This window comes from Carettochelys insculpta, chromosome 30 (genome assembly GCF_033958435.1).
Source record: "Carettochelys insculpta isolate YL-2023 chromosome 30, ASM3395843v1, whole genome shotgun sequence".
Lineage (NCBI taxonomy): Eukaryota > Metazoa > Chordata > Testudines > Carettochelyidae > Carettochelys > Carettochelys insculpta.
This window is the reverse complement of record NC_134166.1, coordinates 4,774,163-4,787,246: the sequence shown is the minus strand read 5'-3', so window position 1 is coordinate 4,787,246 and position 13,084 is coordinate 4,774,163. Positions and strand designations below refer to the sequence as shown.

Here is a 13,084-nt window from a genome sequence, read left to right as displayed (position 1 = left end):
TCTTTTCCTGGAGGGCTCCTTGGAGCAGCAGAGAGCCAAGGGGATGTTTACCACCCATGAGACAAATGACTATGTGAGAGGGGAAGAGATCAGCTGATGAATCTGGCCCGGGTTGACAAGAGGGGATGGAGAGGGGCTCCCATTGTTACAAGGCACCTAACTCGTGGACCCTCAAAATATCTGTGTAAAGAATGTGAGATGGGAGGGGCCCCAGAGAATACAATGTACTTGGACCCCAAATGTCTGTGTCCCGGCTATTGCTCACGCAGGGAGCAGGAGGGAGACCTTCTCAATCATCAAGCTGCGTACGACGATAGCATCTAAAGGTGAGATCGAGGCCCCACTGCACTCGGTGCTGTACACAAGCAGGGAGAGACAGGCTCTCCTCTCACAAGCAGGTGGTGTGATTGCACCAGCTCTGCTCTGGGGACTGGCATAGGAGACACTAGGCTGCCCTCTAGAGGGCTCGATGGGAATGGATTTAAACCTAACCACATTGGCGGAGAACCCCCAATATCGTTACACAAATGAGTTTGATTTCCTAGTCTTAGCACTGCTAAGATCCAGGCCACTGGATCCCCCGAGCAGCAACTACAACAGAACCATCCTAGACAGAGTCCGCAAGGCCTTACTCCGTGGCTGGGACCACACCTCATTACTGCTGGGCAGGGAGCTGCAAGTGCTCACACCCCCAGGTGCAGGTGAAAATTCAGCAGGCATGGAGAGGCCAGGACGCAGGAGGACGAATCAGAGGCATTAAGGGATTAGTGTTGCATGGCCCTGATGCTCTACACCTCTGAGCCAACTAATGCTAATGCAGAAGGGGTGATGCAAAGTCCTTTTATGTGGCTCAGGGAGCACATAGAACCCTGGCTCCCCTGCAGGGGCCAGCCAAGCTCCCATGGGCCTCACTTGGGCCACATTTCCCCCTCCGTAATTATAGCTCCTATTTTTCATTCTGCCACTGTCAAAGTGCTGTGCTCAAGGAGGTTAATAGCATTACGTGCATTTTACAGACTGGGAAACTGAGGTACAGAGCAGGCAAGGCCACCCAGTAGACCATAAGCAGGGGTGGAATTCAGTCTTCCTGCCCAATGCACTAAACACTAAGCCACGCTGCCTTCCCCTCAGCTCTCTGTTAACAAATTTCTTTCTGTTTCCATCATTTGTATAGACAGGAGGAGAGTGGGGGACACAATTTGGGGTTTGTTTACACAGTGCTGCAGCCCAGACTCAGGGTGCATGAACTTGCGAGTGTGCTCATGGGTCGCTGCCCTGTGTAAACCTTGATGACATGAACTGCAGGATGAACCTCTCTAACCTGGAACTCTTGTGCAGCAACTTCTGTAATCTGCCATGATTTCAGTTAGCCAAATGACCACTTATCATGGAGGCGACCAAGTTTCCCAGAGTCCCATGAAGTTTGTTTACAGCCACCAGCCTTGGCTTTCAGTGTTCTGGGTTGTTACTTAGCTGTAATTTACTCTCAAATGTCTTCCAAGAGCCCAGTAAGCAGTGCTGGTGACATGCTACACAATATTGACTTCCCATAGTCCAGCAAATTCTCTCGTCTGGCACCTGCCAGGTCCTGAGGGTGCCGGATTAGAGAGGTTCACCCTGTAACAGGTTCTTAGTTTGCATTGGTGTAGTCCTGTGTCAGACAGGACCATGTGAACACAAGCTAGGTACCTTTTAGTTTATATAACCAACATCCTCCCCAAGCAGGGAGCTCATTGAACGATCCCCACCCCTGCTTGCCTCAACAGATCAATTTGCTAGTTTCACTATTAAAGATACCAGGGCAGATTCTCCTGTTGCTGGTGCAGGCCAGGAGCAACTCCATCCACTTTGAGGTAGGAGGAGAAAGTCAGATATTACTGGGCATAGTGCCACCAGCAGCTAGATTTACAGAACCAGACCAGGATGCTGCAGATGCTCTGATTGCATGTCTGTGGTCAGTTACACAGGTGTAAACCGAGGGTGATCCCAGTGACTCACTCCAGATTTACACCAGTGTTATCAGCAGAGGTGAAAAAGTACCCAAAAAGTTACCTGAGTAAAAGTTCAGCTGGGTAGGGGATGCACTTAAGTACAGGTCACCAGTATCCTCCTGCAAAACTACTTGAATAAAAGTACACATGCACAAACCCACCTGTCACACCTTTATTTTACTCAAGTACCCAGAAATGAAAGCAGCTGCACTTTACTCAAGTAACTTTTTGGGCACTTTCCCCACTTTTGGTTACTGGCAGCAGAATCTAGCCCCTGTGCTTTCTCTGTTAGGAAACGAAAGTTCCATCCCTTATCCTCTACTGCCCTCATGTGAGCAACAGAGGGAAAAACTAGACATCACAGCACCCCTCTGAATCTTGGTGAGCTCCCTGGCCCCAGGTCAACTGGTTCAAAGATCCATCACCAGCTGCTTCGATGGCAGACGAGAAAACCCCTCTTCTCCCTCCCCAGTAGGCAGCCAGGACCTAACCTGTCACACCCATTTGAAGATCTCCTCCAACTCTCTTGTAGAGATTGCTTGAAACCTTCATGCTGAGGCTTTGCATTTTGAAAGGGCTCCATCCAAGGGCTGAATCAGTGGTTCCCAACCTTTTCACTAGTACTAACCCCCAAGCATCCCCCAAGCCATTCGTGGACCCCCCAAGCCAATTTTAGACACTACATACACTTCACTAAATGAAAAAGGAAATCACAACATAGATTTTTGGATAGCAATTCATAACATGATTGGAAGGTATTTAATTTAAAAATAATAAATTATAACTTGGCAATTTATTTAAAAAACTTATTTTATACAATCATTTTTATTTATCTTTCCCACCCCCAGAACACACACAGACCCCCTGCAATGCCCTCGCAGACCCCAGGTTGAGAACCACTGATCTGAACTATTCTGATGCTGTTGGATGTAACCCATTAAGCTGTCCGCTTAACAAACTAGTCCTCAATTACTGGAGTGATAAGCTCAGTACAAGATCCTGCATAAGTGTCTACTCTCTCTTTGCTAAATTCCTGCCCTCATCAGATCCTGGGGCAGAGTGTTCCCAAGTCTAATTATGCAGTAGGTGCAAGGGGAAAAACTTGTCAGATTTGTTAATAGTGCATAAACCTAGGCACATTGCAGCACAGTAATACCCAGAAGCACCAACCAAGGTCCAGACCCTGCTAGGGTAATGTAAAGACACACACCATGGGGGATCCCCACCCCAGAGTTTGCAATAAAAACAGAGAAGGTAGGAGAGGAGAACAGGAACAGAGGGAAAGTTTCTTTCCTAGTGTCACCCAGACAAGTCAGTGGCAGACCTGGGAAGAGACCCCCAGGACTCTTCCTTTCCTATCCACCACTCCCTATCAGGTGGCCTTCCCGGGACACAAAGTCAGTTTCACACTGCCTTTCTGCAGAAAGGGGAGTTTTTCCCACAGCGAACACCCCAGCAGCCTGTGCGTGGGCAAAGCTCATTTAAAGGTACAGCCAAAAGGTGGGTGAGGAAATAGTGGGGCTCCCAGGAGCAGTAGCCTGCAACTGAACAACACAAAACGAACACCAAGAACAGCTCAAGAGAGGTGGGTATTGCTCAAGAGATGCAGCTGAAATCTGCCCCATGGGCTGTGCCCTGGTACTCGGTGCAGGCAGAGAGCTGACCTTAGCAGTCAGTGCTGCCCGTGGTCAGAGGCTAGGGTCAGACACAGAGCTGCTCTGAAGGGTGGATGGACTTGCAGATTGACAGGCTGTGGTTATTACACCCCTCCCCCACTCACACAGCTCAGACACATCCATCAGTGGCTGGCTTAGGGACACAGCTGTTGTAGGAGACCAGATTAAGTTTTGATCAGTCCTTCAACACGAGCCCTTTTTCGCCCATCAGAACAAGAGAGTATAAACAGGTTCTCAGTGGAGACACACATGCCCCTGGAGGCACACAGAGATCTTCTGGCGGGTACGTCAACTCATCGGCATGTTTGCCTAGTTTACAACAGGCTACATAAAAAGCGCTAGTGAAGTCAGTGCAAACTGAAGTTTCATACAGACAATGACTTGTCTGTGCTGCACTGTGTACTATACCTGGGGGAGGGGAGGGAACCAGTTAGAGTCAAAGAGCTGCTCCCTAGACAAGCTATGGACTTCCACAGCCCTTCATAAGAACGGCCACGCTGTCAGTCCAAAGCTCCTTCTCACCCAGGAGCCTGTCTTCTGACAGTGCCTAATGCCAGGTGCGTCAGAGGCAATGACCAAAACAGGGAATCTGCCAGTGATCCTGCCTCTCTTCCTCTCCCAAAGAGGCAAGATGGGACTTAAGTGTCAAACACAATTTTATTTTTTTTTAATATATATTTTAAAAAACAGGCCCCAGGCTTCGCCCAGAGCTGCCAGGGCAGTTGTCAGTGCGAGGCCAAGGCCTCAAACGGCCCAGGGACCCATTCACGTGCCCATTTCACCGGTTCTCCACCAGAAAAGCACTGGGGGGCAGGGTTCTTTGCCATTGCACTGCGATAGCCTTGGCTGTCCTTAACTGCCGGTCTGGCGTTCGCTCACGAGGCTGCCACTTGCGTGAGAGGTTCTTCCAGATACTGGACGAGGGCCTGGGCCTGGGAACAGATTATAATGCAGCACAGTAAGAGAAGCACTAATAAAGGGGCAAGAAACCACGCTGAGCGCTGCTCCTCCATTGTATGCTCTAGCCCCTCCTGTGAAGGAGTGAATTATTACCCCTAGTTTACTGTGAGGAAACAGGCAAACAGTGTACCTGTGGGAAGAGTGGCACGGGATTGGGACTGTGCTAGGGGCTGTACAAATATAAATGACAACTCAGGTCACAAAGTCACACAGGCTTGGTAGGTTGTTATAAATATCTATGCTATACACCCCTGACCCTGCTTTCATTTGTACCAAGATCTGGTAGTTTACATGGGGCTGAAAGTGTAAGTAATTTGTTCCCAATTTAAGGGAACCCTTGGGATTAAGAGGTTTTGGGGGAACCAAAGGCCCCATCTAGGTGCCTCCCCACCAAATGCCACTCTGACTTGAGGGGATTATAGGTAGAGAGCTGTTCATCTCCCTAGGGCAGGAACAGCCAACCCGTGGCTCTCGAGCCGCATGCGGTTCTTTGATCAACGAAATGCAGCTCCTACTCGGAGTTGTGTGCCCGGATTGCTCACCACGTTTTGCACATGCGCCCCAGCACATGGCAGGAGAAGCGCACGGCTGCAGCAGTGGTGGCTGTGGCTCCAGGGAGTCCCAGGCACTGGGTTAGAGCAGAGACGGGAGGGGTCTGGGGGAGCGGAGGAGGATTGGGTTAGAGCAGAGGGTGCGGGGCTGGGGGTGCCTGTTTCTGGGGGAGGATATTGAGCTACTTGATTAGATAGATAGATATCGATCTAGCGATATCTGTATAAATAAAGAGAGAGAGAGAGAGAGAGAGAGATCAAACACGGCTCTTCGCACTCTATCTACTGCTATTTTGGCTCTGTCTCTAACTGGCAGGCCACCCCTCCCCTAGAGAGAGTTCAACAGTCCACTTTTCAATCTGCAGCGATACAGCGTGCTCCCAGCCACCCCAGCCCACCCCTCAAATGTGACCCGATAGCTCAGCATCACCTTGGCTTTCAGCATCCCAAATCCAACAGTCTCTTTTGCATACATGCACAGCAAGAGATTCGCCACCCGGGTGATAGCAACACGGCCTTCCTGCAGCGGGGACATGGGGGAAGAAAAATACATTTAATGGATAGGTTCACAGGGCTCTGCTCTAGAACTGCCTCCCAGTGGTGGGCTCCATAAGTGCCTCAGAACAGATATTTTGCTCATCTGCTCTTATAGTCAGGACCCTGGGGATCCAAAGGAAGGCAGTGGGGTGCAGTAGGCGGGGATCTGAGAGGCCTGGATTCTGTTCTACCAGTGGTCGACTTGGAAAGTAACCACATTTTGTTGCCTCAGTTTACCATTTGTAAGACTGTAGGATGGACCTCCTTTGTTAATTGCTCAGTAGCGATGTTAAAGAACAAGTAATCTGAGAACCAAGTAAATGCCAAAATTTCTGTCAGTTACTCAGGCTACATCTACACTAGGCAAAGTAAGTCGACCACAGATACACAATTCTAGCTATGGCAACTGTGTAGCTAAAATTGACATATCTGCACTTGGCTAACTTGGCCGTCCCTATCAGGGAAGATCAATGGGAAAGTTTCTCCCATCAACTTCCCTTACCCCTCACATCTTGCAAGGAGTATAGGGGTCGACTGCAACCACTGAGAGGTTGATTTCATGTATCCATACTAGATGCTCAAAATAAAACCCTGGAAGATCAACCCTGAGCAGGTTGATCTTCCCGGGTAGTGCAGACATAACCTCAGTTAATTCCCCCACCTCCCATCTCGACCCTGCTGCTCTGCATTTAAAAAGCTGAGCCGGCACACATGAAATGCAGAGTGGGTGGGAAAGAGGGGAAGAGAAACTGCCAGAGGCTGAGCCAGCCACTTCCTATTTACTTGGGGGGAACTGCAAGTAACCAATAAGAAGATGCTTATTAGTTAGTTGTCTAACCAGATACTCAATTACATGTCTACAGAGATCTATTGATAAATAGCCTTTAAGGTGCCACAGGAATCTAACAGATTTATTTGTGTATATGCTTTTGTGGGTAAAACGCACTTTGTCAGATGCATGGTGTGGAAATTTTATCATATATTTATGCCTGCCTCTGTAATATCCACTCCATACATCTGACAAAGGGGGTTTTACCCACAAAAGTTTATGCCCAAAAAAATGTGTTAGTCTGTAAGGTGCCACAGGAAACCTTGTTGTTTTTACAGATGGAGACTAACACAGCTACGCCTCTGATATTTGCTGCTTCAGAACTAAGTACCATGTTCTTACTGCCCTGCACAAGGTGGTCAAAACAACTGGACATTAGTATTCGACTGGATTGTACCATCACACCTGAAAGTCTGGGTCATTCTTAAAAAGCAAGGCATGTGCTCTGGTGGGGGGGAGACCTTTCAACTGTGTGTGGGGCGGGAGGGAAGAATGGCAACCTTCTTAAAGTTTTGGCTTTGGATAATATATGCTCTTATAGCACCTTTCCTTGTTACAGGATCTAAAGAGTTCTGAATGTGAACCTCAGCCTCGCCCAATGAGGCAACTATTATCCTGTTTTATACATAGAGAAACTGAGGCAGAAAGGCAGTTGCCCTGTGTCAGTCTGTGGCAGAGCTGAGCATTGGTGTCTGGAGCCTTGTGCTCCAATTCCACACTTGTTTCAGGGATTTATGGGTTAAACTGGGAAGAGCAGAGACAGGCAGCAGCATTCCACTCCTGCAGAGAAACAGACTTCCCTATGGGAACAGATCCCTGCCTTAACCCCCTTTCCCCCCACCAATGTACCATGCAGTCCATAAGGATGAATTTCAGATTGTCCTCATTGAAAGCCTGGTGACCGTTCTTGTCGTAGGCCACCCAAATGTTACTGGCAATGGCTGCTGTGACCCTGGCGTCTGTGTCTCCATAGCCAGAATATGCCAGCAGAGACCCCTCATTGTTCAGGAGCCTGCAAAGGAGAGGAGAATTTGAGCCCAATGCCCACAGTTCCCAGGATTTTATGCCTCTCAGGCACAGTCTTTATACAGTTTCTGTGATCAGATAAGTGCACTGACCCTCATGGCACACCCCCCCAGTGCAGGTCTCACCCTTATTTTAGGGGGAAGGAATCTGAGGCCCCAATACAAACAAACATGCCCAAGGTCAGATAGGGAGGCAATGGCTGAGCTTTTCCTTTCCCCACCAAACCATCCTTCCTCTCTAGCAGGGATGCAATTTTTCCATGGGTGCATCAGCTACTAGGAAAAAGGGGCTGATGAGGAATAGACACCCCCCCCCAAACACATACACATCTTTTGTTCCTCTGGCTACGGCTCTGGCTACAGCCACAGCACTCATTCAATGTCATGATTCCCCACCCCACTTTCTCACATGGTTGGTGTTCTATTCAGAAACTCCAGCTCAATATGTAGTAGGTTTCTTTGGCAAGGGACCTGTTTGCAGAGCCCTGCGCAGATACAAAACTTGTACCCACATCTGCAACTGTAAAACTGATCCCTGGGTAGCCACATCCATGACTGCAGATTCCCACAAATCTAAAGCAAATATCTGTGGATTAACAAGGCTCTACATTAGAGACCAAATCTATACAAATGTAGTTGTTATCCCCTCCCATTTCTCTGCACTCATTTGGCTGTCCCCAGGCAAACCTCCAGCACAGAGAAGGTCTAAGCAAAGAAAACAAGACTACTAGCATGAAACAATACATAAGCGCAGTCTAAGGGCGTATCTCTCCCCAGCATTTCAGCAGGGAGAATACTAGTATTCTATTCTCCACGCCTCCTTCTGTTCTCCCCCGAGGTCTTCTGGGACCACAACTAATAAGACGCCTTAACCCCCAATCGCACCTAAAGCCTTTGGGGGGGGGGCGCATTCCTAATTGGGGCACACATGGTTGCCTCTTCCTCTCTAATTCTTCCAGATAAAGAACTGTACAATTCATCTGAACCTGGATGGGGTCAGCGTTCCCTCTAATTTTTTCCATCCATGCACAGAATAAATGTTATGTGCACTGAGGCACAAGTAGGCATGTACCACCAACAGGACCACATGCTGCTGGCTATGGACAGCTGTGGGCACTCTGATAAGCAGCTGGGCGCATCTGAAGCTCTCCTGGCCAGCTGCCCAACTGCTCAGCTGACAGGGAACACTGATGGTGGGACACTGAGATGTCCCTGTTCCTGGCTGGGCAAGAGACAGGGAGATGCAGGGGGAGGGGAACACCCTTTGGAGCAAAGGGCTCTAATTCTCAAGGGGACCCGATCTGGCCATGATACTTCAAGGTGAGGACTCCTGGAGCCATACGCAGGCACCTCCCCCCCACTCCTTCCCCAGCCCCTTTATACTCACAGGGTACTCTGGACTCCTCCAGTGTTGGCCTGGCTCAGAACCTGGGTAAGAGCCTTGGGGCGCAGCATGGTAGCCACAGACCCTTTTTGCTCCCTGCAGCGGTGGAAACACACACAGCTCAGACCTCCTGCTTCCCCATCAGCTGATCAACCCGTGCAGGGGGACCTCAGCCCCAGAGCACGCTGGGAGTTGTAGTTCCTTTCCCGTTCTGTTGCAGTCAGGCCCACGTGGAAGGACAGGGCATATCATACTCACTGATTGCGGTGTCATTTGCCTTTGTGCGTTATTTGCATGCAAGTTGTGCTACGTACCAAAGGATCCCAATCCTTAGCAGGTCACACGCCTGTAATCACACTACAAGGCAACGCCATTCACTGACATACAAGCTACAAACAAATAGCTCCGTGACTGTGAACACAACACACATGTTTTAGAGAGTTTTTTTAACACCCTCAGCTCCTGGAGTCAGGAGAATCTCAGCTTTCATTAAAACAAAGTTTCTAGACTTTAAAATGGCAATACTGCAAACGCAAACATTTTATAAAAGAACAGATAAAAATAACCAAAATCTATTACTTCTGATCTATGAATCGTAACAGAGAGGAAGCCCTGCTACTCTATACACTATCAAAACAAAAAGCAGTCAAGTAGCACTTTAAAGACTAGCAAAATAGTTTATTAGGGCTTTGTCTACACATGCACGCTACATCGAAATAGTGTATTTCGATGAATAACGTCTACACGTCCTCCAGGGCTGGCAACGTCGATGTTCAACTTCGACGTTGCGCAGCACCACATCGAAATAGGCGCTGCGAGGGTACGTCTACACGCCAAAGTAGCACACATCGAAATAAGGGTGCCAGGCACAGCTGCAGACAGGGTCACAGGGCGGACTCAACAGCAAGCCGCTCCCTTAAAGGGCCCCTCCCAGACACAGTTGCACTAAACAACACAAGATACACAGAGCCGACAACTGGTTGCAGACCCTGTGCCTGCAGCATGGATCCCCAGCTGCCGCAGAAGCGGCCAGAAGCCCTGGGCTAAGGGCTGCTGCCCACGGTGACCATAGAGCCCCGCAGGGGCTGGAGAGAGAGCATCTCTCAACCCCCCAGCTGATGGCCGCCATGGAGGACCCAGCAATTTCGACGTTGCGGGACGCGGATCGTCTACACGGTCCCTACTTCGACATTGAACGTCGAAGTAGGGCGCTATTCCCATCCCCTCATGAGGTTAGCGACTTCGACGTCTCGCCGCCTAACGTCGAAGTTAACTTCGAAATAGCGCCCGACGTGTGTAGCCGCGACGGGCGCTATTTCGAAGTTAGTGCCGCTACTTCGAAGTAGCGTGCACGTGTAGACACAGCTCTAGAGAGCCAACAACTGGTTGCAGACCCTGTGCATGCAGCATGGATCCCCAGCTGCCACAGCAGCAGCCAGAAGCCCTGGGCTAAGGGCTGCTGTACACGATGACCATAGAGCCCCGCAGGGGCTGGAGAGAGAGCGTCTCTCAACCCCTCAGCTGATGGCCGCCATGGCAGACCCCGCTATTTCGATGTTGCGGGACGCGGATCGTCTACACATGCCCTACTTCGACGTTCAACTTCGAAGTAGGGTGCTATTCCCATCCCCTCATGGGGTTAGCGACTTCAATGTCTCGCCGCCTAACATCGATTTCAACTTCGAAATAGCGCCCAACACGTGTAGCCGTGACGGGCGCTATTTCGAAGTTGGCACCGCTACTTCGAAGTAGTGTGCATGTGTAGACGCGGCCTAGGTGAACTATTTTGCTAGTCTTTAAAGTGCTACTTGACTGCTTTTTGTTCTGATCTATGAGTTTCTTTCTATTGGCTTGCTGGGTTTTAAGCATTTGGGAACATCCAGGTCATGTTTTCAAGGTTTGTTTTACAAAACCATCAGCTCCATATCTATGTGTGATTCTCACATGACTCCAGGAGCTTATGCTTGAAGAGAGACACCAAAGATGTTGAGGCTTGTGATTTAAAACACACAAACACCCCACCCCTACACTAAACTAGTCTGGTGACACTGCAGTTGCTTACAAGCATGACTTCCAAAGATTCATTTTTAAAATAAGCAAATGCATGTTATTTTTGGAAGATCCTGTGATTTTTTTTAAGACAAGCTTGTTACTCTTGTGAGACCTGACCCATTATTTTGATAATTTGGGGGGGGTGGGGTTGGGGCAGGGTGACAGTGTAGCCTCACCAGTGTAATTTTCCCTACTGCTGTCCCATCAGTTTATAAATTTTCCTACTACTACCCCAGGTCCCTCAAAAGAGTGTGGGACTTGTAGAAGAAAACCCTTGGTGACTGCACAGATAACTGGGAAACGGTCACAACTTTTAAGGGCAGAGAATTCAGAATCTATGCAAGAGCAGCTATCAGTCTCTAAGGTAAATGAACGTGGTATGTTACTGAAGGCCACATCTCTTGCACTCCACTTTTATTGCTCACCTCCCACCCCCTCCAAATTATAACTTCAGTCTAAGTATCTCAGCAGAAGCTAGCCACTTCAACCAAGTCTGCCCCCATTTGAGAGCGCTGACTATCAGGGAAAACAGGGGCGGGGGGGGGGGGAGAGAGAATTACCTTCACACAAACTCCACTTTAACCACACTGTATCCACAATACAAGTACATTTGTACCACATAAACAGCCCCTTCAAATCACCTAATTTAGTCATTTTTACACACAGCTACTTACATTAAAAAGTTAGCTGTGTATCAGAGATCTACAATCACTATCTGGTGCTTTTTGTAGTTCCTTTGCAACAGCTTGTTAGTGTGGGACGAGCCTTTGAACCCTCCCTTCGAGGAGCTTTATAGGGACTTCAGAATCCCCTGCTCAGGTTCTCTGTGTGGCCATGGGTAAATCATTTAATCTTTCTACGCCTCCATTCCCCATGGGTGAAAACTGGGGAGACCTGCACTGCACTAACTTACATGGGGTTATTTACAGGATAATACACTCTAGGCTGGGAGGGACTCAGATACTAAGGCAGGGGAGGGCAAAATCACACCTGAGGGCCAGATCCGGCCCTCCAAACATTTCTCTCCAGCCCACCCAGCTGATGAGCAGAGTGTGCATACCTACAGCCAGCAGCATGTGTTGAGCTGCCCCTCCCCACACCTTGTTCTGTCTGCAGCTGAGCTGCTCCTAGGATGCTCTGACTAGCCATGCAGAGGGGGATGGGGTGCTGGGGACAGGGCAGTGCTGAAGTCAGGGTGTTCCCCTGCCCCTGTACCCCATTTCTACAGAGCAGGGATCAGAGAGAGGGAGACACACAGCACAGCTGCTCCAGTTTGAAGCATGGACGGTAAGTGACTCACTCAGGAGTGCAAAGCAGAGGAGGAGGAGACAACAGAGCAGGACAGATTTCCCTTAAAAGACAGAGGGTGGCTTCTTTCAGAAACTTACCAAGCAGCAGCCAGCGCGCGCGCACACACACACACACAGAGTCATTGTCACATATACACTGCAGCTCACACTCAAACTGTATCACAGTCTGTCTCTCATACATTACACATTTCTCTTTGTCTCTCTCTCTAGTCCCCAGCCTCACTCCTGCTCAAGGCGATGCCCCTTCTGGAAGGCCCAGAGCTGGGATGAGATGGAGTGGGCATGGGGCAGAGCAGTAGGGGGAGAGGGGACAGGTCACTCAGACCCCCAGCTAATCCTCTCCAGGCTGTCCTGGACTGCGTGTCCATCTGAAGCACAAGGCCCTCGCAGAGCAAGGGGCCCCAGCCTAGAGCCTTTGTCCATCCTATGGATGGGATGGCTCTGAAAATATAAGCCTAAACATCGGTGGAACCAGGCCCATGTTCCAGAATATTGGTTGAGCATGGGCACCATGGGCCTATATAACTTGTCACCTGTGTCTGAACTAGTGTGATTATTCTCATGTTCTAAACCTCAGATTCCAATATTTCATGTCCAACTATCATGGAACCCTCTGATCCCAACATTCCATCCCCAGCTGCCACAGAACCCTCTGATCCCGACATTCTATCCCAGCTGCCATAGAACCCTCAGATCCCAACATTCCATCCCCAGCTGCCATGGAATAATCTGATCCTGACATTCTGTCTTTTCACCGTCAAAAACAGCA

General features: G+C 49.4%; 1 protein-coding gene across 1 annotated transcript; it reads right to left on the bottom strand.

Annotated features, from left to right (window-relative positions):
- Positions 1 to 4,310: 4,310 nt before the first annotated feature.
- On the bottom strand, positions 4,311 to 9,100 carry LAMTOR2 (late endosomal/lysosomal adaptor, MAPK and MTOR activator 2). The gene is made up of 4 exons (XM_074981033.1): positions 8,957 to 9,100; positions 7,394 to 7,556; positions 5,609 to 5,698; positions 4,311 to 4,599 (listed from the first exon to the last, which is right to left on the bottom strand). Exons 1-4 carry the CDS (start codon positions 9,022 to 9,024, stop codon positions 4,543 to 4,545), a joined length of 378 nt encoding a protein of 125 aa, XP_074837134.1. The 5' UTR covers positions 9,025 to 9,100; the 3' UTR covers positions 4,311 to 4,542.
- Positions 9,101 to 13,084: the final 3,984 nt, after the last annotated feature.